The sequence below is a fragment of the Vanessa tameamea genome, chromosome 5, assembly GCF_037043105.1.
Source record: "Vanessa tameamea isolate UH-Manoa-2023 chromosome 5, ilVanTame1 primary haplotype, whole genome shotgun sequence".
Taxonomy (NCBI): domain Eukaryota; kingdom Metazoa; phylum Arthropoda; class Insecta; order Lepidoptera; family Nymphalidae; genus Vanessa; species Vanessa tameamea.
In genome coordinates, this window is record NC_087313.1 from 6,509,574 (window position 1) to 6,536,521 (window position 26,948).

General features: G+C 32.1%; 1 protein-coding gene across 2 annotated transcripts; it reads left to right on the forward strand.

Annotated features, from left to right (window-relative positions):
* Nucleotides 1-3,538: 3,538 nt before the first annotated feature.
* On the forward strand, nucleotides 3,539-15,145 carry Bel (belle). 2 transcript variants are annotated; one of them, XM_026629159.2, is made up of 13 exons: nucleotides 3,539-3,771; nucleotides 4,919-5,006; nucleotides 7,595-7,786; nucleotides 10,206-10,498; nucleotides 10,648-10,791; nucleotides 11,184-11,395; nucleotides 11,501-11,623; nucleotides 11,795-12,149; nucleotides 12,278-12,404; nucleotides 12,905-13,057; nucleotides 13,519-13,714; nucleotides 13,883-14,040; nucleotides 14,147-15,145. In XM_026629159.2, exons 1-13 carry the CDS (start codon nucleotides 3,727-3,729, stop codon nucleotides 14,251-14,253), a joined length of 2,193 nt encoding a protein of 730 aa, XP_026484944.1. In that variant the 5' UTR covers nucleotides 3,539-3,726; the 3' UTR covers nucleotides 14,254-15,145. The 2 variants fall into 2 exon arrangements, with proteins under 2 accessions (XP_026484944.1, XP_026484945.1); XM_026629160.2 differs by having other exon boundaries at nucleotides 7,595-7,774.
* Nucleotides 15,146-26,948: the final 11,803 nt, after the last annotated feature.

A 26,948-nucleotide genomic window follows, 5' to 3' on the forward strand; every position in this document is an offset into this window, starting at 1 on the left:
GTACATCACACCATGTTAATCACCACACTTCGCGACACACGTTATAAATATCCAACTGATACCCTTCCGGACATGGGATCTCTTCGACTGGGGAATCTTCATATTCTATATTTCTTATGATTACATCGTATTCTTGTATAGGCTCATCGAAAGAATAGATGACATCTTGTCGAACAATAGACGCGTTCGCGCTATTTTGCCCCATTAATATGACGAATATTATAAAAAATAATATTTTCGTCCGCATTTTAAATTAAACAAATTGGAGTGATGAGATGCAAATGACTGAATGATTGCGAGCGTTATCCAGGATGCATGAAGGTCAAATGCCTACTTCCGTTCAAATAGCCCACGCGAGTGTCGTCCAAAGAAATAAGTATTCTAAATGATACAGAATTTTTTATACATACGTTCGAATAAGAGCAGGAGGATTCTTTGGTATTCGTATTACTAATCTTTAAATATAAATAGAGTAAGTAGTTAGAAGTCGAACACATATTAACATAACATATATTTCCTCTAAATTGTAAAAATATCATTGATCAGAAGATAAATAACTCTCTTATATAGAGAAACTTCTAGTATACAGATACAATATTCCTTTTCCAGCATATCCGTATTATAGTTAGGTAAGGTCCATCTCAAAGCAGTTTGTTCGTAGATAACATAACAATCGGTTAAACAAAATTTACCTTCAAGAATTAATTATTTAAGATTCAATATATACGTTTTATATGACTCGACTTCCAATCACTATGTTTGATTATATTAAGTACATAAATTGTCAAGTTAAATTTTACTTAATATTTTAAAATAACGATTCAAATTAATCTAACCGAATAATATTTCAAATATCGCGAATAGCATAATATACTTACACAAGTAATGATTTTTTAAATGACTACTTATATATGTTATTTGATTTTTTTATATAATATAAGTATTTGGACGGGCATCTAATGAGCCACTTAATTGTAAATTAAAGCATTTCTTACACCACCAGTGCTCCAAGAATTTGGGAACTAAGATTTTATGTCCCTTGTGCCTGTTCTTTACACGAACTCACACACCCTACAAACCGGCACAAAAAACACAAAAAGTGTTATTTAGCAGTGGAATACGTTATGACTATGTGGTAGGTACCTACCCAGAAGGACCGGTTCAACCCCTACTACCAATTAAAACAAGTTTATTATACGGAATTACCTTTTAACCTTTCCTGCACTTAATATGCCAACAAATGCCAATTAATTTTCAAAAACACCGTAACAGTTTGCTGTTATTTATAAAATCGGTATAGGTATGATTAAATACCGATTTTCATATTTCTAACTTTCAAAAATATCGATCTTCCATACAAAGTTTCATCCTAAGTTCCTCTTTCTTATGTAACAAATTTTCAAAAAAATTTTTAAAATTTTTCTTTAGCTCATTAACATAAGTCTAAAACCGATTTTCATATTTCTAGCTCCTGTTATGACGAATTTCCACACAAACTTTCATTACCCTTAGGATGAACTTTGAAAAATCTTCTCTTAACTCTCACCTACATTCCATAAGATTTTTTTGTGCAAAATTTCATCCCGTTAGGCCAATCTGGCAGTTACTATAATATACAAGACTTTTCGTCATATTATTATTAAAAAGCTGCTCAGTGTCCCTAATTCCCTAATTTGCCGTAAAAACTTTTTTGCAAAAGGTATTCTCTTTTTTTAAATAATACGTAACGAAATTATTGTGTACATTTTGTACGTCACCATAAAATTGCGGACAAACATTCCTCGACATTCGACAATCGACATACATATGCCTAAACCTAATAAATAATATCATTTAGTGTTGCATATCGATGGTCCACTATAGATAGACTATCGATAGACTATCGATAGTTAAGGTGTAAGCGATACTATCGATAGCTTCCCATGAGCAATACTATTGATACTATAGATAGTTTTGTGCTATCGATAGCCAATAATTTCCGATAGTATTACTTTCTCAAGATAAGTGATTTAGTAGGCCAACTATAGTGTATATTTACATAAATTAAATTAAATTTACCACAATATTTGTTTTTAGAATTAAGACATTTTGTGCGGAATAAGGAATAATGAAAAATTTAAATGTGAAAAATGTTGTCAATATTTTTTGTGTTTGATTTATGAATAAACATTATAAATACTCATAACATTAAAAATAATTTTAGGAGGACGGTGTCATTACAATGAAACTTTTTTGTAGTAATCTTGAGTGTAGCGATTAGAATACATTACTTACATTAAAAAACGAATACTATAAAAAAATCGCTGGCTATCGATAGTCTAAACCTATCGATAGTCTAAAACTATCGATAGTTTTAGACTATCGATAGTAGCAATAGTATCGCTACTACCAATAATAATTGCTTACAGAGAGCTAGCGATAGTATCGATAGTATCGATAGTATTGCCACTATCGATAGTATTGCTCACGGACAGCTATCGATACTATCGATAGTATCGATAGAATTGATCAATACGATACTATCGATAGTACTATCGATATCTTAAATAGTTTTCGAGGTCAACTATCGATAGTCAACTATCGATAGTTCTGCAACGCTGATATCATTTCTTGACGTCGTGGTCTTGTTAGTCAGTGTTGCAAGGTACGATCATTTAATTTGTCCCGAAAGTTGGGTATTTTTAACACTCTTTATGTTTACTTTATTTATAATGGTATGGTTCCATAATTCGTTATTGATGTATGACTGCACAAGTCGTTTTACATAGTACGTAATTGCTTACAACGGAAATATCAAATGCTTATAAAGTAAGAAACATCGGCCGTATTATCTTAATGAGGTAAAAGGATCATTAACCGTATTTTTAACCATCTCCAATAATACAGTACGAATATCGTTATCAATATAATTTGACTAAAATGAAGTATCATCATTATTTCCCAAAATAGTGACATATAATTATAGAATCGTTTCATGTTGGTGAGATTGACAATTATTTTTTTTACAGTTGGCCATGATTTGTTAGCCCTGTTTTTTTCTTTATTTTGTAAACAGTATTTCTGTTTTTTTTTTGCTTTCACTTCTATTTTTCCACATTCTTCATATTAGAAATAGTTATTACTTTTTAATTAAGATCAACAAAGACTAAAAATACAGTGAATAATTGCATTAAGATTTCTGTATTGAATATATTATGTCAATTTAAATAAATTTAAACTTTGTGAATTGTGAAACGTGAATTATAATGTATTTTTTTATAAGATTTGTAAAACATGTAAAATATATAAATTCCATTAAAAACGACAGAATATTATATTATATTATATAATATTATAACATTACATTACAATAATAAAAATTAATATTAACTTTAATCATTGTTAAAATTAACATTCATTTTATTTGTTGTATTTAAATAGCTTTCCCCAAAAATTATTTACCGTATTTATGGTCTTAATATTTAGTTTTAGTTCTTACTCTTTATTAATATACTCATATCGTTCAACATCCGAATGATATTGAGTGAGTGAGTGAATGATCAAAGACAAAGTCATCATCCATGAAGATGAACAAAAACTGCGAATGAAAAGTGATTTCGAGGAGAAAAATTGAAGTCTTTTCATGTGATTTTGTGAATTTGTGTTAGTGCAAAATTCATTGTAGACTGTGTTTTTATAATATTTTCGGAGCAAAGTTCCCAAAAAAACGTACCGCTTGGTAGTAATATGAGTAATGTTACCAACCAAAATGGAACAGGTCTAGAGCAGCAGGTCGGTACCTCATGTACATATACTATGTATTGATTTTTAATTTATTAAATGAAAATCCTATAGAATCGGCTTTTAAATATTGATCTAATAATAATATTGCTTATTTTGTAATTCAATGAATCACCGCTTTAATACTAACTATGAAATTAAACTTTACGTGTCTTGGCATAACCAACATGGCGACCTGGCTCACCTAAGGTGTCTCATTGATTTTATGGGTTAACAGCCTGAATAATGACCCATTTCGGAATATTTTACAAAATAAGCAATCACAAACAAATTTTATTTAGATCATTGCTATTTCTTCTTTCAATTGTGTAATTTAGAAACATTTTTTAAATAAAGGTTTTGTTCTCAAATTTCCTTTATAAATTCATAATCAAATAAGTTGTTTAATGAAATAAGCTAATACATAGCTAAGTTGCATTTAGTTATATTTTAACTAAAAAAAATAATCTCATATTCTCTTAATTATTTATATTTTATTACTAAACACAAAATGTACTTTTACAATTTGTATGAACAAATCTTGTTGTAATATGAAATAAATCAATCAAACAAAAAAGCTCTTATAATAACTGCTCTCTTTTAAGCAAATGTATCTGTAGGAAAACTTTTTTAACATGTTTAAACAAAAGACTTATAACTAAGGCTTAGGGTAACGGTCAATCTATTATCAATAGTATTGTCTTGCTATATTAGTACTCATTTCGTATTGCAACATTTAATTTCTGCATTTCTAAAATATATAATGATAGCAGTGAACTAACATATTTTCACATTAAGGAAGTCACAAGATAAAGCTATTATCACACTGCTTAATATATAATATAATAATAGTAGAGAGTATATCATTTTAGGCGCTGATAGAAGTTCAATGACACAGTTTACAACTTTAAATAATTAATATTGAAATTTTATTTACAATAGAGAATTTTGTACCAGTCTAAAAATTTTAATTATTATTATTTTACTAAATACAGTTTAAAATTTAAAGTGATATCTCATCACAGATTATTTATTGAAAAAGTATTGTCTTAGTTAAAGTCAAGTTATTTAAGACAAAGGATTATTATTTAATAAATAAAAATGACTATATATACTTCTTACATTTTATTTTTTAAAATATTTGTTTCTTTTATTACAGCTTGCTGGTCTGGACTTGCAGCCTCAGGCTCCTAGGAGTACTGGCCGCTATATTCCTCCGCACCTGCGCAGGCAGTTGGAGGCAAAAGGTAAAATTATATTAAGATGATGATTAATTCTTTCAAAGAGTTCAATCATCAATCATGTTTTATAAAGACAAATTTAAAATGTAGGCCAAAGATAAGTGCCTGGCAATTGTTTATCAAGATTTTTTATACATTTAATATATTTTATTTTCTTTGCTGACCTAAGATGTATCAATATACATATGGATTAGTATATTGATGTCAATTCCTTAGCTTTCTGTACTCAGCTAGTAACTGCCCAGCATAAAAATATCATATTCATCCATTGTTTTAATCTCAAACTTATCTATAACATATTGTGTATGTATTCTGGAATATACTTTATCAATTTTGACCCCTAGACGAAACAAAGAAAGCCTCAGTCGGTAAGATCAATGACCCCTCCTTTGCTTATAGGAAAATATATATACTATGTTTTGATCATGATTTTTTTACATTAAGCATACAATGATTGTTGAGAATGTAAGACAATAATGTTAGATTGAATTTTACTTTTTAAGACCACTGTTTTGTCAGTATTACTTTTGTACATATTTTGATATAATAGGTTTGTCTTGAATTCTTAACCTCATAAACTATTAAATAAACTTTGGTTGTAACTGTAGTTAGAAATTTTGATATAAAAATATTTAATAACTATTTATATAGAATACAAAATTAGTTCTTATTTATAATTATATATTACATATAATTAACCAGTTAATTTTTGTTGTTTCTATAATTAAGGTTTTGGTTATTTATGTACTTTTTTTATTTTTGTTTATCATTCATTAAATTATTACAGAATATTATATAACATAATTGAAGTATGTATATTTGATTAATTATCAAAATTTATTGTAATTGAATTATATCAATCAATTATACAGATTAGATTGCTATAGTCAGTTGATTTTCATTTCGAAAAAATGAAATTATTTGAACTTGCATATCATTGAAATATCTCAAAATATTTGCTTAAAAAAATAAATGAATGTAACACACTAACTTCCTATTTAACAGGATATCATTTTGTATATTAATAGCCTTTTTGACCTTCTGTCAAAAATTTTAAAGATAATGTGTAGTGCAAATGTAAACCTGTTTTATTTAAATAGTGTTTCAAGTGTTCTAAGTATATAAAATTATTTTATACCAATGATTATGCAGTTGCCTCAATTTATTTTCTCCCTGTCTGATGGGATGGCAATAAAACAATTGGATAGAAATGCAGGACCCACTGCTGTAAGTGATTAGCAACATATGGAACTAAGAAGCTGTCAACTTTCTCTGGGCTTCAACTGGGAATACCTTTTATTTAAATTATCCTCTTAAATTGAAAACAAAATATTTTGTAACTGGAACCAAAATATAAAGGTTCTCTGTTTGTAGAGAAAACTGATATTAAACCTTTCTCTGATGTCTTAAAAATGTATGTAAGTTGTTAGCATTGGTTTGATACACATGAAATGGTCACTTTAACAGTCTATGACTTAGGTAACTCGACATGCTTGATACAGAATGATGGTGAAAAAGACCCAGATGTTAAGGATAATACAAAACCTTAAGTTTATCTTAAACTAAAATGAAATACATTAAATAAAATTATCATCAGATCTGTTCTCTCACAGAAAAACAAAAGATTGTCACAATATGGAAATGTATGTCATATTATAAGAAGAGAATTGTAACAGCCTATGATGTTCGATTGCAGAGAAAAGTTATCTATTTGAGGCAAAGTTATTCAGCTTATTCCACGCTCTTAGCGGATACACATATAGAAGGATTTCATCGAATACGTGCAGTTTTCCTCATGACATTTGCTATCACTGCTGAGCATGTGATGTATTATAAACACAAATTAAGCACATAGGTTTGAACTCTCAATCTTCGATTAAGAATTAAGTATTCTTGCCACTGGCCTATCTCGGCTCAACTCAAGATGAGTGTTAGGTGTGAATGGCTATAAAGGAAGAGGACTGAAAATAAAATGCATTGAGGGGTCGTATAAGAGGGAAAGTGGCTGATTTATACAACTAAAAATCAAATGTAAGAGAAAAACACTACATTGACCTAAATAAATGGGATTAGGGCGAGCGAATGATGACATAAATTGCACGCCGAAGTATCTAAGTGTGAACTCATTTGTAGTGGGAATTAAAACTTTATCTTAAACGTATACCACATAATTATAAAATGAGGTTAATATTTAAACTAGGTACTAATTACGTATTGTTAATCGCCCTGGAAATACCTTAACTATGCATTTCATTTAAAATTAATCGATATATCGGAATAACGAATATTTTAAGAAAATAAACGGATTTTATAATAGATTGTAAACTTTTTACTAACCTATCTAATTTTTTATTGTTAAAAAATGACTTCGTAGTTGTAGGTTCGGTCTTGACACAGGTCATATAATTAATATAAATTAAAAGGACATTTCATAAAACGCAAATTATTATTAATTCTTCTAACCTAACTCATGAAACATTAACACATTTAGTTCAGTCAAATAAGAAGTACGAATATTATTTACCTTTCATGATGGCTATTGCTCCGCTATTCATTAACTAAAAAGGATTTAATTTAAAAACTTAATTGTCCAGGTGACGAACCTAAGCGTTCAAGCTTAGATTCTCGTCCTAACGACGCACGGGACAACCGTTCATCATTCGGAGGCAACTCTAGAGCCTACGACCGTGGTGGTCGGCGCGACGACCGCGACCGTGACCGCGACCGTGACTACGATCGCGGCTACGATTCGCGATTCCCGCGCAGGGACCGCGGTGAGTACATAGGTATGAACTCTTGACATTTTATCAATACGAGCCTTTTTAAGAACAACCGTTGGCAGTAATGCTAAATGTTCTGATATTAAGTTATTTTTAATTTTAAAGTGAAGTTAATCGAATGTCGTTAATTCCTGAAAAGGCTTTTTATTTCAAATGCTTTCTCTTCGGACACGGATTTATTTAATTTTCATTGATTTTCAGTGATTGATTAATAAAATGTAATTATAATAAGCATTGATAATTTCTGGTAGTACCGACAACATAAAAAACATATAAACACTAGGTACTGTATAAAAAATAAATTAATATATTATAAAACTTGAAATATGGTACTAGATTTTTTTTGTTTTGTTATAAATATACTGTTAATTATATTTTTATTTGTTTCTGAGAGAAATAGTTTTTTAATGCAATTAAATAATATAATGGATAATTAAATTTGTTACGTATTTGAATTTTAAAGTATGAAATTCAAACAAAAGCCAAGGAGTTTCTTGCAATATAGTCTGAGAACTTTTTTTAAAATATATTATTGATTTTAAATTTACGTGCCGTCATTACACCGCAATCTCATGAGATTGCGTTCATCAGTAGAATGTTTTTCGGTTATTTAAAATATTAATGCAAAAATTGTACATGCCATAAGTTAAAATGCCCACCGTGAAAATTTTCGTTATTATACAAACAGTTACAGACAGTTCATTTTTATAATATAGAGCACCTTTATGCAACATTGAGTTCGCAAAGGTGGTTGCTCATCTTTGTGTATAAAAATAATGGAAACAAGAGTTGTTCGTGGAACCATTTATAACTTTTTAAGGTCGGTTATTTGGAATATAGCACTAAGGAAAGGATTTGTGCCCTAAACTCCCTGGTCAGCAACTTTGTTGAAGTTTACAGTTTATCCAGGTTAGCATACCTTATATCTACTTAGAATATCAAAAAGTTATTTGATAAAGGTAATATGCATCGAAATCAACTCACCCCGAAAATAAGGTTGAAATATTGAATGAACGGGCATCGGGCTATACAAAATAACTCAAAAACTAACTATACAATTGTGATCGGGGACTTAAATTCAACTTTAAGCACACAAAATACGATGCGCAAAACAAAGGATGACGCCACATACTTGCTGCGTTCTTGGGAAAGGAGGATCTCTTCGATGGACATTTGGATTTGTGACGTTGGTTCCAAAAAAGCGAGATATACATTTTGGCAGACTTATAGAATATTAGGATAGATCTGTGATCAAACCAGTGAAAACTGTTAGTAACCATCGAATAGTTAAGGATTACCATACATATCCGTGTAAAGCTCAGATATCTTTCAGCTCGAACTATAAATTTGTACTAGCTTAGAACTATGCGATTCGGAAAAAATAACACTGAATGAGCTGACCGTGAGATTGGGTCGCGATAACCTGAGATTCACTCAGTGGTAGATCTGAAGTTCCGTTACAACATACTCGGACTGATGAGGGAAAATCAGTCACCAACTTCTATGTATATATTAAATAAAAATTATTATAACTTAAAAACGAATAGAAGTAAAATACAAACATTCAGAATATTTATTCAGATTTTTTTTTTAATTTAATTTAGTTATTTGATTTTTAATATATTTGTTATTCCCGTTTAATATATTTGTATATAATAATGTATAAACGATTCACTTTTACATGCATTTCGATATTAATTTACTACTAAAAATAATATAAATTTAATCATCCTTACGTTAGATTATCGGCGTCCACATTAGTATGAGTGACGTCCGTGCTTAGATGAAAATATGTCTTAGTGTGCTTGAGACGGTAAACATAATAGAAAGGTCAGCAAAAACATACTAATTAGAGTATATTTGTAAAATTTAAACCGTTATTAATTTAAAGTGGAAGAGGGCGTGCCTTCGTGAGTGAATAGATCTATAAGATCTACTGATTTAAAAATTTCGATTATTTTGATTTGTGTACAGGTTCCCTCGTAATTGACTCCGGTGTTATTTATGCTGGTTTGACCTTTACATAGAATTATTTAAAATTTCATCAACTTTTACAATTTTTGATTTATTACTTACAGCTAACCGATTCGATATAGTTATATGTCTAATGTAAATCGATTTACGTAGTATTATTTGTTTTTTTTTCAATGATGCAATTAGCGAGATACGAATAGCAGCCATAAAGTGAAGCGTTTACAAGCTGTTTATTTATTTTTACTTACATACAAACACTTTCACTTATATTCCCTATACAGACAATTTGGTAAAATCATAACATACTGTGAAAGGTGCATATAGTAAACCTTCCCGTACTAGGGAAACCTCTGGATACAGAGGGCATAGGATCAGTGGGAGTGGCGCCAATTGCCCAGCGGTAGATTTTTAAAGGCTTATGGATGGGTAATAATAAAATTTTGACCAATAGGTCGTGATGCCGGATATCAAAATGGCGACTCAGAGCGGTGGGCTGAGCCGGATCGCAGAGGCGGAAGCGGTGGAGGAGGCGGTGGCGGAGCCGGCGGGGGTGGAGGTGTGCCTCCAAGTCCCGGTGGGCGAGCCATGGCACCGTCGCGAGATGTGCGTCGCGACGAAGACTACAATGAGCCGCCACCACCTCGCAACGACCGCTGGAAAGAGCCGGAGCCGCGCTCCGACGAACGTTCAAATTCGCGCTGGGGTTCCGATGACGTGCGACGTACATCGTCTCGCAGGGACGAGGTAATTAAAATGCAATAACAGGCAATTTATTAACTAAATCAAGATATTGTATAAATTTCTACTGAATGACTATTAAAGCTCTGCTGAAGTGACTAAAGTAATTATGATGTATTAAAATAAAAAGACTAACTTTTAATTTTCTTCTCTAGAACGACTGGACAGTCCCGTTACCTCGCGACGAGCGGCAGGAGTTGGAGCTCTTTGGCACTGGAAACACAGGCATCAACTTCTCCAAATACGAGGATATACCAGTTGAGGCCAGCGGGGAGAACGTCCCGGACTTCATTACAAATGTAAACATTTTGTAAATTAATAATGAAAAATTTACAAACAAATATTTTTAAATAGGATTGAGCTCATTGTAATACCTCTGCCCTGAGCATAATATATCTTTCCGCTAGCTCCAAGGCTAATTTTCATGACATTGTTGTTATATTGCATAATGTTATATACTCCCATTTCATAAATTTAAAATTCCAGAATCGATTTCAAAACTCATAATTTGACAATTTTTCTGGATTTTTTTTTAAATTAATAAACGGTAAATAAATCTTATTTAATCAAGGACATAAAGATCCTTATTAATTTTGTCTGATATAAACTTTCATTTTTAAATAAAGAAATGTTATATATATATATATGTGTAATAATTATAAATAAATACATATATTCTCTTTGAATTCAGTTTGAGGATGTTAACCTGACGGAAATAATGAGCACGAACATAGCAGCCGCACGCTACGACAAGCCGACACCGGTGCAGAAGTACGCGATACCGATAGTACTGGGCCGGAGAGACGTGATGGCGTGCGCGCAGACCGGCTCCGGCAAGACCGCAGCCTTCCTTGTGCCCATCCTCAACCAGATGTACGAAGCAGGACCCGTTAAACACTTAGGGTATGGATCAATGTTTTATTCTTGTAGCATGATAAGCTAATTAAAAATCCTTTGTAAAACATATGTGTAAAGAAATTCTAATTATATTTTTTTATATCTTTAAAGGCCAATCAAACGCAAACAGTATCCCCTCGGCTTAGTGCTGGCACCTACTCGCGAGCTGGCCACACAGATTTACGATGAGGCTAGAAAGTTTGCATACCGTTCCCGCGTGAGACCTTGCGTCGTGTGAGTATAAAAAGCCATTACTTATTTGGCCTTATACTATTTCCTTTTAAATTAGCGCAGTTAATTCACTGACACTGCGGGAAGGTTTTGGCAGATTTTTACGAACGTCCTAACTGATGCCAACTCAGAGAACGATTACTTTTATTATTATTGGTTACGTGTTTTATACAGATATGGCGGTTCACCAATCCAAGACCAGTTCCGTGAACTGGAGCGTGGCTGCCACCTTCTGGTCGCGACGCCAGGCCGTCTCGTCGACATGCTGAACCGAGGACGAGTAGCGCTTGACTACTGCCGCCATCTTGTGCTCGACGAGGCCGACCGCATGTTGGACATGGGTTTCGAACCCCAGATCCGTAAGATTGTTGAAGGACATACGATGCCCAAGACCGGCGAGCGACAGACCCTCATGTTCTCCGCCACTTTCCCCAAGCAGATACAAGTCTTAGCTCAAGACTTTCTTTACAACTACGTGTTCCTCGCCGTTGGACGCGTCGGATCTACTTCCGAAAATATTACTCAAAAGGTATTTACCCTAATAATTAAAGGAAATGTTTAAAGATAATAATAATTATAATAATATACACTATTGTTATTTATTAATGTGCGTTTTGTATTCTTATTTGTAATTATGATAAATTCATTTGCTTTTAGGTTGTATGGGTAGAAGAGTGTGATAAGCGATCGTTCTTATTGGATTTACTCAACGCGTCCAATTTGCTGCAACGCTCAAAAACTGAAGAAGACCAGCTAACGCTTGTCTTTGTGGAAACAAAAAAAGGTGGGTTTTCCATTTAATTTTATTTCATCGTAACGACGATGAAACAACTGATATCGTAAATGTTAATTTACTTTCACGTAAACTAAATATTTAAGCTACCTCATCTCGAATCTTGGGTATCGTCAGAGTAGTATCACTCGTAAACGTATTTCTAAGAAATAATTTCTAGGAAAGATAACTGGCCTATTCTGGTATGTAAGGATAATAGATAATGATAATGTCTTGATCAATTTCAGTCAAAGTAGCCTTTGTCAATAGAGAATAGCCAACTGCTAAGGGGATGTTATAGTGCTCGAATGTGTGTGTAAACACAAGTCTACTCTCTATTCCGTTACTCTCATCAATCCTCGTGACAGCTTACTTGCATACTTATACAACATATTGGTTCTGAAAGAAAAAAAAAATTTTTTTTTAGTTGAATTGTGGTTATTGTCGAAGACCTCATGGTCCTCAGCCTAACAACGAGCAAATTGCTAATATTTATTTATTTAATTCTTCAGGTGCGGATCAGCTAGAGGAGTTCCTGTACGCAGACGGGTACCCAGTGACTTCCATTCACGGTGATCGCTCGCAACGGGAGCGTGAGGAGGCCCTTCGTCGCTTCAGATCAGGACAGACGCCAATACTGGTCGCCACCGCTGTTGCCGCTAGAGGTCATTTTATAACAATATTATAATTAATATTAATAAGTATTTTATACCTATTATTATAAATTGGGAAATGAAGGGTTTAGTTATTATAAAGTTAAAAAAAATCAAATTATTCTTAACAATCAATGCCTTCTTAAATTTATATTCTGCTAAAGAAACATATTATCTTAACCTTCTAATGACTTACTGCTTTCATTTCGTGTGGATTACAGGTGGGTATTTTTCATTTTGCAAAAATAAACTACACTGATTTGTTATAAATATCTATGACTAGAAATACTTATTTTTCACCGGTAAAATTGGTTGTTCAAATAATATTTAATATAATATTAAATTGTGTTTTAGAAATATATTTTATTTATATAATTAATTGAGTTGAAAACTAAATTTGTGTTAACACTTTGGTTATCGTTTCTCATTGCTTGTGTAAAAAAGAAACAAATATTAAATACAAGAACATTTAGGTTTGGATATTCCGCATGTACGTCATGTTATCAACTTCGACCTGCCGTCCGATGTCGAGGAATACGTGCATCGTATCGGTCGTACGGGCCGTATGGGTAACCTCGGTGTTGCCACATCCTTCTTCAATGACTCCAACCGCGGTCTTGCAAGGGAACTCGTGGAGTTGCTCATCGAGGCTAAACAAGATGTTCCCAAGTGAGTATATTTAATAACTATATCTTAAAATTAGTTGTGTTACAATAGTCAAACCCATAGATAGCTAAGGATATTTTAATTTAAAAAAAATATTTTCATGATTGAATTTTCCTTATATATGAAATGTTTTCTTATAATAAATTATATATATTTTTTAATATTTTATAGTTGGTTAACGAGTGCAGCGGTAGACGGTCGTTCTGGCGGCGGCGGTCGGCGAACGGGAAGTCGTTCCGGCGGCGGTCGCTTCGCATCAAGCAGCTTCGGCGCCCGCGATTTCCGTACACAGCCGCGACAGGCGCCACGCTCCGCAGGACCCTCTGGCGGTAATTATATCTGCCATGTCATCCTTTTTCATTTGTTACATACTGGCAGTTCATTACATCTCTAATAGTGCATTATATGTAACTAATGTAATATAAAATTGAATAGGTTTTGGATACGGCGGCGGCGGTTCATACGGTGGCAACTACGGCGGGGCGTACGGCGGAGGTGGCGGCGGCAACGGCGGCGGCACCGACTGGTGGGGCGATTCGTAAGCGCATACGCCTCGCACCGCCCGCCACGCACCGCTAGATTTACGATTACACGTACCGTAACACGTACCACGGTTTTTAGGCAGAGCCGACACCAGTTACAATAGGATACCATTCCCAATCTACCCAGTCACGAAACCAAGTCACAATTTTAATTTTCCATTCTATTTTATTGTAATTTATTAATCGAGGCTCTGGTCTAAATACCGTCCCAAATTGTGCCACCTTCGTGTCCCTTCGCACTAAACGTGCGATTCATAGATTAATGTATTGTACTCGGAGAGTAGGGTTGAAATTGATCCGTGATCATGCTTATATGGAAAGAGCGGTGCGACAAAGATGTGTTTGTGCGACGCTTAGCGAGCGCTGAATCTCAGGTGCGCGGCTCGCGACAGCGTCCGTTTCTTAAAATCGTTTATATAAATTCATCGGGCATATTTGCCTATATTTAAGATACGCGAGGCAGTCGCGATCAATAGTTGATCTTCGATTAACGTAAATTATGATACACGTTTCGTTTGCATCGCGTCGGATTGGTCGTGACTCGCACGCGTTTTATCATTTCTCAGTAATGATGTGAGTAGTTGATTAATATAGAAATATTTTTGATGTTTGATCTGTATCGTGAATTCGTTCGAATGATGTAACTGTATTTCAATTTTTCTATTTTCTGACTGTCTCGTTGCTGATTCACCATTCCCGATTATAAAATTTTGAAGCATTTATGCACCCTAATGTCGATGTAGCTATTTATTGCAGTAGTGTCGAAAATACCGATACAGTATCATAGTAATGTACTAAATTTTATCTGTAGAAATCCCATAATGTAACATCTATCAACATCGTGGTCTATAATTTGAATGTGAATTTACCAATAAAAATTAAGAAACAAGATGTGCTGGTTGTTTTATTTGTCTTCATAATTTTTTTTTCGTAATGTATTTAATATTTTATACAATATAGTTTTATAAACTTTTATCAACATTGTGGCGTAAGAATAAAAATACTGATTAATAATTTTACTACCTAACAGATAACAATCATATCAAATTTATACCCCTTAATCATGAAAAAATCTCAACTCGTATTTTGATACTGAAATTTTCATAATTTCGACAATATGTGTACTTATCATAAATAACATTTGTGTTATATGCAGTGAAATTGACATTTTAATAAGCGGTTATGATTATTAGCAAAAGTTTCCAATATTGTTATTGACGAATATTTATAAAGGTCTCCTGCAATAAATTTTTTAAATAACATAATTTGTAAACCCGAGTGACTCACTAGCGGCTTCGCAGAAAGAACTTTCAAGATCAAAAATTGCTGTTGCTACAGTGCTGCCAACTCTACTAACTTTTCGGTAGTCTACCAACATTTGAAGTTTAGGCTTTTAATTTTATTTCTGTAAAAACCACATTTTGTGTACTAACTTATATTTGTGAAATATAAAATTGTTATAATAAAAAATATAAAATAATTCCTTTAGTTAATAGTAAATATATATTTATTATAACAATTCTCTGTCAAACAAAAATATATTGTGTTAATTTTTATTATCTGATAGATGGATCTTTTTTTAATTAATATGTTTTTGGATTCCTTTAAACATGAACGATCACACACATGTGATCGTTAATATTTAAAATAGAAATAAAAAAAAATTTCAAAATTTTGGATTGGATTTATATGTACACACTTATTTTAGTCTTGAAAACGAGTAAATGGAAGATCTATCTACTTTTTAGTAGGATAAGTTAAAAACTACTATCTTTTGAAATTATATCTACCTACAAGGCAAAGTTTGATTTGGTAATACTAGCTTACTATTACGACTAAAGATGGTAATAAACAGATGGGCTACATGTCTGTAAGTAAATAGTCTCTTTAGTTAAAGAAAGTTAGCGCCTTAAGAAAAATATAGGCAATGTCATTTTTGATAGCGCAAATTCAATAATGAGATTCTATTACTTTTAAGTAATATGTTGTAACTTTTTTGAAAATCTTTATTCTTGGCAAGACATCCTTGTACATTAAACATCTACATCTATGTTGTAACTTTTTTGAAAATCTTTATTCTTGGCAAGACATCCTTGTACATTAAACATCTACCAAATAAAAGTCGTCATTTTCGTTCTACCTAAACATCAACAAGTATAATTGTTTGAATCAATAATTAAAATCATTGAATTGTGATATTTTTTATTTCTTAATAAAATAATATATATCAGTACTTATGTGAAATAAATATAACATTAAGACGTGAACTTATGTAATAAACTTTAAAGTAATTTAAATTTCGAATTTATTTACTTCTTCAAAATTAAGAAAACGTAGAGTTAGAGCATAAAAGATGATTATTTAAAAAATTAATCGAACATTGTTTTCAATCGGGTGTTTGAATAATTCAAATTAAAAGTTTTATATGATTAATACTAAGTATAAGTACACGTATCTATACTTAATTTATGTTTGCTCGTTGTAATTGAGATATTCTTGCTTTATTATTTATTTTATTTATTTATTTATTGCTTTATTTTGTGTATAAAAAGGAGAAAAAATATATTAAGCATTGCAGCAGAAGGATTAGCTCTTATGATATGGATTACAACCTTACATATGCCTTACATTTTACTTCTTATAATATAAATATATTGTTGCAGGTATGTATAGATCTGTTCACTCGCGAAGGATACAACTTTTTATATTAAATAAGAACACAATAATTGAACCTTAATTGTAAAAGTAAGGATTGTCGTTGATTAACAGCGAACAATTACGCTGGTCGACGTATGGACAGGTGAAAAGGAAATACACCGATCAGTGTTCGCCACATTGAATGGATTACACTAGGTACATAATAAAGTGTACTTAACACATAGATTTGGCTGAGGTTTCAACGTTGCATTAAGTTATTAAAAACAAGGTATCTCTTTCTTTTTTCTATACTTTGTGGGTAGTGCTTTGTCCGTAGGTACGACTAATATATATTCAACCGGCAAGAAGCAATACTTAGTATTATTTTGTTCTGATTTGAAGGGTCCGTGAGCCAGTATAAGTATGTTTGCCCCGCTGCCTACAAATGTTATATAAAAAGTTTTGTGTGTTTCTTTTCTGTAAGAACTCCCTTCATACCTGTGATATGGTAAAGTGTCTTACGGCGATACGATATTTTGTTGCGTGCCTGGGAGAGGTCGCAGGAGATCTTAGGGATTTTCTGCGACTTATCCAAAGCCTTTGATTGTGTTCAACATGAAACTCTGGTCAGGAAACTATATCACTATGGAATTAGAGAATGTGCACTCGACCTTCTGACTTCTTATCTTAACAATAGAATTCAGAAGGTTGACGTTAAAGGGTCAAGGTCTCCTGGGGTCTCAGTTGGTATGGGGGTCCCACAAGGATCAATTCTTGGACCTTTTCTATTCCTCATATACATAAATGACTTGTTCTTGTTGGGAACAAACATGATATAGTATTGTTTGCTGATGATACCTCTTTGGTTTTTAAAATTAATAGGAAACAGGTACAGTATGACGATGTAAACAATGCTATGTATGATATAGTACACTGGGTTTAGCGTAAATAATCTTAGGCTGAATAATAAGAAAACTAAAATTGTAAAATTTAGCACACCAAACGTGCAAAATGTAAAACCCGATGTACTTATCAATGGGGAATCGATGGATCCAGTTGAAACAACTGAATTTCTTGGCCTTACTCTTGATGCCAAGTTACAGTGGCTCCCCCATATAAACGGATTGGTGGGTAGACTGAGTTCTGCGGCATTTGCGGTCAAAAAAATTAGATTATTTACCGATGTTGATACGGCTCGCCTAGTTTATTTCAGTTACTTTCACAGTATAATGTCTTACGGTATTATGCTTTGGGGTAACGCAGCCGCTATTCATATTATATTTGTGCTGCAGAAAAGGGCTATTCGCGCAATCTATAACCTAGGAGACAAGGAATCATTAAGGTATAAATTTAAAGAAATTAAGATATTAACTGTTGCTTCTCAATATATATTTTATGAGAAAATGTGATTCTCATACCATTGGTACAAGGAACAAACACAATCTTGTTACTCCTGTTACTCGGCTGCATAGAGTCAGTAACTCTTTTGTGGGGCAATGTAGACGCTTCTACAACAGGATCCCAGAAAGCGTTCAAAATGCTTCTCTTGCCAAATTTATAAAAATTGTTAAGGTGCTTGTGTGCTAAAGGTTACTATACAATTAGTGAGTTTATGTTTGATAGCACACCTTGGGAATAAAACGAGCGCCTCCTGGCTGTTTCTATTCATATACAATTATGTATGTAATTAATTTGACAAAAAAAAAGACCCGCTGAGTTTCTTTCGCCGGTTCTTCTCAGGTCAGGGTGTTCCTTTTTTCGAACAGGTGGTAGTGTTTAATTTGACTATCAATAAGAAAATGTAATGCTTCTATGTTGAATAAAGGAATTTGAGTTTGAGTTTGAGTTTGAGTTTGAGTACGCATTTGCATTTTATTATGTGGGCCGGATGTAATGGAATGTCAATTACATTTTCGATTCGATATCATAATTTGTTCTCAAGATAAGTGACAAGAATATAAAGATGAATGAACATACAGAGCCTTCTCAAGCTATGCTGGGGCCCTTGGGCACCCATGAATTTGGGGCCCTTTTGGTAGATATTTACTACCTTGTACCAATAATTTGCTCATGGCCAGGCCTCAAGTATAGTTTCCAATAAACGGTGCGGTAATTTTCGTAAATTCGTAGGAGTCTGATTGGTTGTACAATCTTATGGCTATTTTATAGCCTTTTTTGATAAATATTTTAGTTATTTCTTACAAATATATCACTTTCGAATATATACATCAACGTGAGCACAAGTTGAGTTGAGTGTGAAGGAAATTGTTTTTTCTTCGGGGCCCTCTCAGGATGGGGGCCCTGGGCACATGCCCCATGTGCCCTATGGTAAAGACGGTAATGTGTACATACACACTCATAAATTCTTCTAAAAACAGAATCAAACTCAGTAGATCTCAAAATGTAAATATTTGAAATTATTTTTGTGATTAAAAATGGGAAGTTAAACCGCACCTAGACCTAGAGTTTACAATTTCTTTATTCACAGGTCTGTTAATTTTTAGGAATTGGTGTTAGTCTACTCATATTCTACAAGCTTCCATTAAAGTGGTGGTAATCGATGGGTTATAATAAGTTTCACATTAAAATGATAGCATTTCATTTTAAATTAATATATGCTCCGTAAATAAATCTGCGGACTTTGGTCAATGACATTTTCTTTTCGTTTCGTAGTATAGCGTGGGCGTGGTTGTCAAAACATGATAACAGTATGCAAATGAAACATTTTCCTTTAATGCTAAATTAATTACAAATAAAAATTTTAATCTATTATCTATCGATTATTAAATTATTGAACACACGATAAAATGTCGCACGGATGAGTACTTATAATTTTTTTTTTATATATATGACTATCTGTTTTACGTGATATATACGATGTTTTATTTATTTATTGAAATAGTTACACCATCAGCTTATTATTAACGCTTAAAATTAACAACTGATATTGGTAACATTCAAAATGATATGTAGGTACGTAGTATAGGCAAAAATACAATAATCGTACGAATCATGACGCATCAGAGTGTTGTTTTTTTTTATTTGTCTAGTCCGGCAAATACTAATGGACTGTCTTATCGTTTATTATTGAGAATTATTCACGTGTTTAATTAGCTATTTCACTATGTAATACAATATAAAATCCATCCCCATTAATTTTTTAATGAAAAAGTTATGAATCATTTATTTTAAACCATGGATATACACAGAAGACTAAATTAATTAATTAACCCTTTATAATGTTTACAATATGTAACACATGCCCACCATGCGGCGTTTGAAAGAAAGTTCTTTTTCACAAAAATATAACATTTTCTTAGAATTAGACACAACATATTTTGTTACTATTATGAACCTCTATGCAGCTTGGAAAGGTTAGAAATTAATTGTATCTTATACATATACATGTTTAAAGTTACATTTACATGTTATATTAACTGATCCTGTGAGTTTACTCGTCCGGAATATATATTTTTTTACCTAAAGCACATAACCCGTCACCTGCCATTTTACCCCTTAAAAAATAGCCTATGTCTATTCCTCAGGATTCAAACTATCTCTCTATCATATTTCATCTAAATCGGTTCAGCGGTTTGAGGGAACAGCCGTAGTTAGTTTGTTTTCATATAAATATGCATATATTATAAAATATTAGTATAGATTATCTCTTAGCCTTTCAAGTAAGTTGGAAATCTTGTGTTGTTTTCTTAATACCTATAAGTCGAGGCCTACTTGATATTTTGTTTATTTATTTTGTATTTAAACCTCTCCAGTCGGTCATCATGGATGAAATAAATGTCACGCTTAAAAACAAATTTTATTGTATATACAATCGTAAACCAAAAAATTTAGTTGAATATCGACAGTAATTGTTTTTTAAAAGACGGAAAATTAGCATATAATATAAGAACCGGCAGTAACACAATGTACGTTACGTCGTGGACAGGCTAAAACATTTGAAACATATCTTCAAATTTTCATTATTATTAATTTATCTCATCGATTACATCCGTAATGGCCAATGGCTTATTGAATACGTCTTTTTGTGGCGCCTTTTTATTTGGAGATCGCGACTGGAGCGGGCGAGACCCCGCCGTGAAGGCATCCACGGAATGCCTAAAAGGTGACTCGTGGATAAATTACGGACATTTCTTCTATTTTAACGATTCCCTTTATTATTTAATTTATTTTTATTGTATGTTACACATTTGCCTTGTAACAATGTTTGTTTTTGGGTCTCATTAGCATAAGAGTCATGCTGAGGCCCGAAAAATGGGCGATGCAGCCATCTTGATTTTTGATAGGTCGAACCTACGACGGCCGTTATTCGTAAAAGTTTCACGTGCCTAATAAAAGAGATAGCGGGATGTCTCAATTGTATAGCAATTTGTAAGTTTTTTATCGCATCTTGCTTGTGACATAATAAAACAATTAATTTATTATGGCTCTGTGAGATGATTTCGATTAGTTTATCGGCGGCGCTCACGGCTGGACGTTAATAGTTTTATGTAAGTGGTAATTTTTATTAATTGGCTCTTGATGAAGTGTATGGATGGATCATTAAATTGGCTCTCATGCGGGACGCGTCAATATACCTTAATAGGTATCCACTGATGTAAAACGTCCGTTTTAATGGTATATAGCGTCGATTACACAATTTTACGTTAATAATATGTACGACTTACCCGCCAGCTACGTTGAGCGAGCGTAAATAAAAATATAGTCATGTGAATTATAAATAAATTGGTATCTTCGCTTTAATCGTCTGGCGAGCATTATACTAAAAAGAGCATTTGATAATGAAGGATAAAAGTAGGTATTTAGAATCCATACTAATATTACAATTGCAAAAGTATATCTGTCTGTTACGCTTTCACGACCATACAAATAAATTGACGAAATTTGGTTTAGGTAAAGTAAGCTTGAACCCCAAGGAAGAATTTAAGCTACTTTTTATACTTACCTAAAATCTACAACCACTCGCACGCGATCGAAACGGCGGGCGAATACTAGTATCTAATAATATACTTAATTATACCTTTGTCGAATTTTTGTTTTTTATTTCTTTGACTAATACATTTATAATTATTTATAGTAAATTAATAATATATTATTTTTTTATAGAATAATTGTTTATTGAAATCTCTAATTTAATAAAAACTTTTTATGACATTAACGTATGAAAGACGGACTGAACTATTTCTTAAATCGTTTAATCGCTGCGATTAGAAACAAGATAAAATCAACCGAGTTGATTTATGATGAGCTCGCTGCGCGCCGACGGTGCATTAAAGCTGCTTGCTCTGCGTCTGCGCCGTCTATTTGTCATAAGTTTTAAAAACATTTATCCCTTTTATAAAAGATATACCAAGACCAAATCTAGTTTAGTGATCACTTCTGCGAGTGAATTATTTATTTAAATGGAAAGACTTTATTAAAGACTTATCCACACAGGTAGGAACATATAGAAACCCAATTACAGCTAAATTAAAAAGTTATTTATTTTTCAGATGATCATCTTTTACTATTTTATTATTATTTTAGTTCAGCCGTCAGTAATATTATTATAATAATATTATTATAATCTGTGGCACATATAATCCACTTACAGTAGACAAACGAGGTTAACAAGCAAGTGACGTCATCATTAGCCCGACCAATCAGGAGCGTTTTGTGTCACGTGACAAACGTTTAAAAAAATGCATTTTTATTTATGGATTTTTGAATAAATTAATTATTATTTTTATCTTTCGTTAATAAATAACCATTTTTAAACTCATAATATATACTGATTACAATAATCGACACTTTATTTTTTGCATTGTCAAATAGCCTATTATTAAACTAAAGAGATTTTATTACCCCTTTTAAAACACAATTACTAAACTATTTAATCTAGTCAACCTAATCAAATGTCAATTACAAAACGGGGTGCAATTCTAAGCTTCAAGTACGCGTTATCTTATAATTATGGTGTGTTAAATATTCACTCAACATTGCCTCTTTTAAACTTAGATTATGCGTAGGCTAAGTATCTGTTTTTGTATATGTTTGAAGTTATTTTAATATCATACTTACCTTAAATTTTACTTAATATTAGTAGATTATTATCGTGTGAATAAAACTGTTATAATTGATAACTTACATAATATACTTGTATATAATTCTGTAGTAAGTATATACTGCAGTCAATTAATAAGATTGAATATTCAGTTGACTGCCTCGTTAGTCTAGTGGCTATATGCATGACCGCTGACCCCAAGGTCCTGGGCTCAAGTACCAGATCGGGCCGATAAAAGTTATCAGTTTTTCTATCAAAATAAAACTCTGGAATCTGAAAGTCCGATCAGGAAGTTGGAAGTGTGTACACTTCCTTGCCTCGGAAAGCACTCAAAGCCGATGGTCCTGCGCCTGAAGTCTTTTCGGTTGTGTCGGATATGCCGTCCTACAGATTATGGGACTGAGGAAATAGAGAGTGCACCCGTGTTTGCACACAAACTAGTGCACTTTAATATGTCCTGCGTATTTAGCTGGTGTCCTTTGGATGCTGTCGTGGCCGAAATCGACCAGGACAAAATCATCATATATTACTCCGGATACACCAGGAAGTGTTACACCATATGTTGGTATTAGATTTAAACTATGGCACCATGTTGTAAAACAGCAAAATAACAGCTTATTCAATCAACTCTGCACAATTTGGGGTTCTATTGTTCTAAATTGTAAGCTGCGCCCATAAATTATGTTTAACGTAAAATGGTTAAAGTACCCTGCAGTAATTTATGACTCTAAAAGCAAAAAAGTACGAAATAATGTTACAAATGAGATTAGCCTATTAACAATTTTTTTAATAACAAATTAAGAAGAAAAGTGTGTTCTAGTGTATTGATTTGTAGCGCTGAGAGATTCAAAAAATACTTCGGGTTCAGTTCGCGCTAATAAGTCGATATCTACTAATAGAATTTGTATACAAAAATAAAAAGTCATTGATATAAGTTAATCAATTATTTCTGTTTATTAAAATGTCATTAAAAATATAAATAAATTTAAAGCACTTAAGTATAAATGAAAATCAAATAAAATATTATAATACATTTACTACAGTGACATTTATTTTCTTTGTTTGTTTGTCATGAGTTTGTTTTTCTGTTAATAGAAAGGTTCTTTTACCAGTCACGACGGATGATTTTGGATATGGTTGTACGCTCTGATTTTTAGAGACATTGACTATGTCACCTCTTTGCTGCACTAATAAACCCAATGTAATGTATCTATTTACTAATAGTATTCATATGAACTTATTATTAAAGTTCTAATAACGCTTTCAAATATATAATATTTTTTAAGATATGATAATGCTACACAAATTTATTTTATCATATGTTTTATTATGTACATATGTATATAAAAAACGACCTTATTAGCTACGTTCATATATCAAGCATAGGACGCAAATTATTGTTTAAATAAATATTTACCAAACTATTTTATTTTATAAATTTACACGAACATTTAAACGAACTTTCTAATGTTCGACGTTTAATAAAAATAAGTAAAGTTAACTAGTAATCTATAGCCTTATTCTTATAAGTACAATAATTTACGAAGATGTTGGACTTTGCATTTCTGTCGTGGTCATTTTGTCGAGCTCGAAGACATTATTTGTGTACTTACTTTGTACACTGTTCAGTAATTTGAGCGTGATTTATGATTGCATTTTAAAAGCGATGTGTCCCGTCACGGTGGGCTCATGATTTTCACTCGACTTTATAAAATAAAGAATGTTTCCTAAACAAGATGTTGGGTGCAAACATTGTTCCTCGTGCATTGTGCGCTTGCACCGGACAGCGTATTGTCTGCAACAAATAAAAGATTGTTACATTTTGTCTCATTGATTTAAAGTGACATATTTGCTGGATTTCCAGTGATCGTAGGTAATGTTTAACATAGCTTTGTTTTTTGTTCGGTAGTAGGTACAATGTTCAAGACTGTTTTGTTTATGATGAAAATATTGTTCCTCTAGTGTGCATGATTTATTGTTTTGGTTTTGTTTATTTATTAAATAAGTGTTCGTGCTTCTTGTTATTTCAGTAATTAGAATAAATTCTAAAATTTTAAATGTTCCTTGGATCAATTGTTTCGAAAACTATTGCGTTCACGAATCTTTTATCCTTATTATTTATATTTATTGATATATTGCGTTGAAACTTTGTACATTATTACTTAACTTATTCAAAAACTCTAGAATAGCTCCAGCACAGATTCTTAATAGGCGCGCGATTCGAATTACTTACGAAACTTAAAAAAAATAAAAATAAAAAACGAATTGCAACGTTCGTATTCATCAAGAACGTCAGTTATTTAAAAAAGGAGCTAAGTATTCTTAGATATACAAAAAAAAATACTGAATGTTTATGTATCTATGCATCGGAATGCAATTTACGATTCACCAATAAAAACTTTGTTAATACATTGAGTAATAAAAATAATTGTAATGATAATCTACGACTGACTTCTATTTACATAAGAATTTATTTACAGTTGTAAGTAATAATTCAACTTCATATTATTCAATCAAATTTACTACACTTATAAATTAAGTAAATACTTTTATAATAATTACACATAAATTCACATGCAATTTGCATTCATGTCCCGAAGTTCTTTCATTCGTTTTACGCAGTTACATATTCAAAATATATGTTTTCAAAGTTTATCACGTTTTCAATGTTTATGCTTAGAAATACGAATCCCTATTTATTATTTTCATAAATAACATTTACTTTCTTCTACATCGGTGGGTAGTTAAAATAAAAAGTATAATAATTATTATATATAAATAGGTACCTAGTTAACAAAATTAGTCTTCATAATTTTATGTTATAATAATTACGGCAAATATAAATGATGGTTATATGTAGCGCTATTCCGTGGAATAAATTCGAAACTCACCACTGAAAGCGATCGTGAAATGATGCGACATTGACTATAAAATCAATTAGTATACACGCATCAAGACACTCAACATTTCACGAGTGAGATATAATCTAAATTCTCCTACAAAATATAAATAAGCTAAGTGGATGAAGGAACACGGTGAGCAAAAGAGAAAAAATACAGTATTGTTTAATACTGACTATTTCAATACGAATCAATTTCGTCTTAATTTATACTTATTCAAATACCAAGCTTAAACGTCGATAATAATTAACATTTTTATGTATTTATTCGTATGACATTATATATTGTTTTAGCCATAACGTGTTAAAATGTAGGTACCTAGGTTTAGTCTTCAAATCTGTTTAAGAACATCTAGGTACCTATAGGTATGATTTCTGAGATTTGTAATATTTTGTAAAACAATTAGCTAAGAGTAACATATTACCTACATGGTTTTGACGTGTGAATTATTCAGATTTTCCGGTGAATATCGTTCGGTATTTAATCTTTTTTTATTCATCCATGCAACTGCAGCTGTTCTTTGTGAATGCAAAGTTGGAGGATCGTTGATCTCTGCGGTGGTCTGCGAGGCATCCCGCCGGCGCACGCGCTATTTTGCTTAGGGTACACTTCTACCTACGAAAGTACCATTTACTTATAATAAGTATAATTGAATGGCTTGAATCACTATTATCAATAAAACCGACGCACGCTATTTTGAAGTGAGATAAAATTATTAGGAATTTTATTTAAACAAAACTAAGTAGGTACCTCTTTTAAAAAAATATTTAAAAACTTCTTTACATAAACCTGCTTAATGCTTCGGTTTGGCTTCAACTCTTTTGCTTGGTCATATGTTTCGAATCAAAATAAATATTATTGTATCAAAAAAGTTGTTGTTACCTACCTAATAGTACCTACCTATGTATTGAGAGGTTTTATTTAGTATTGGAAGAAGAAGTAGATAAACTGCTGGGTAGGCACTGATTTCAATTAAATAAAATAACTAAAATTAAGAGCAAGGCGACATTAGGTAGGTAGGGTAGGGAGGTAAATGGATTTATTTTACACGAAGCAATTGTCCATACATTTTAACCAAATAAATATCGGTGATGCGG

Excerpts from the sequence above, each read along its gene's own strand:
- Bel (XM_026629159.2), top strand. The coding sequence starts at position 3,727 with ATGAGTAATGTTACCAACCAAAATGGAACAGGTCTAGAGCAGCAG. Across the intron at positions 5,007-7,594 it reads CAGGCAGTTGGAGGCAAAAG|GTGACGAACCTAAGCGTTCA; the intron begins GTAAAATTATAT and ends TTAATTGTCCAG. Across the intron at positions 13,058-13,518 it reads CACCGCTGTTGCCGCTAGAG|GTTTGGATATTCCGCATGTA; the intron begins GTCATTTTATAA and ends AAGAACATTTAG.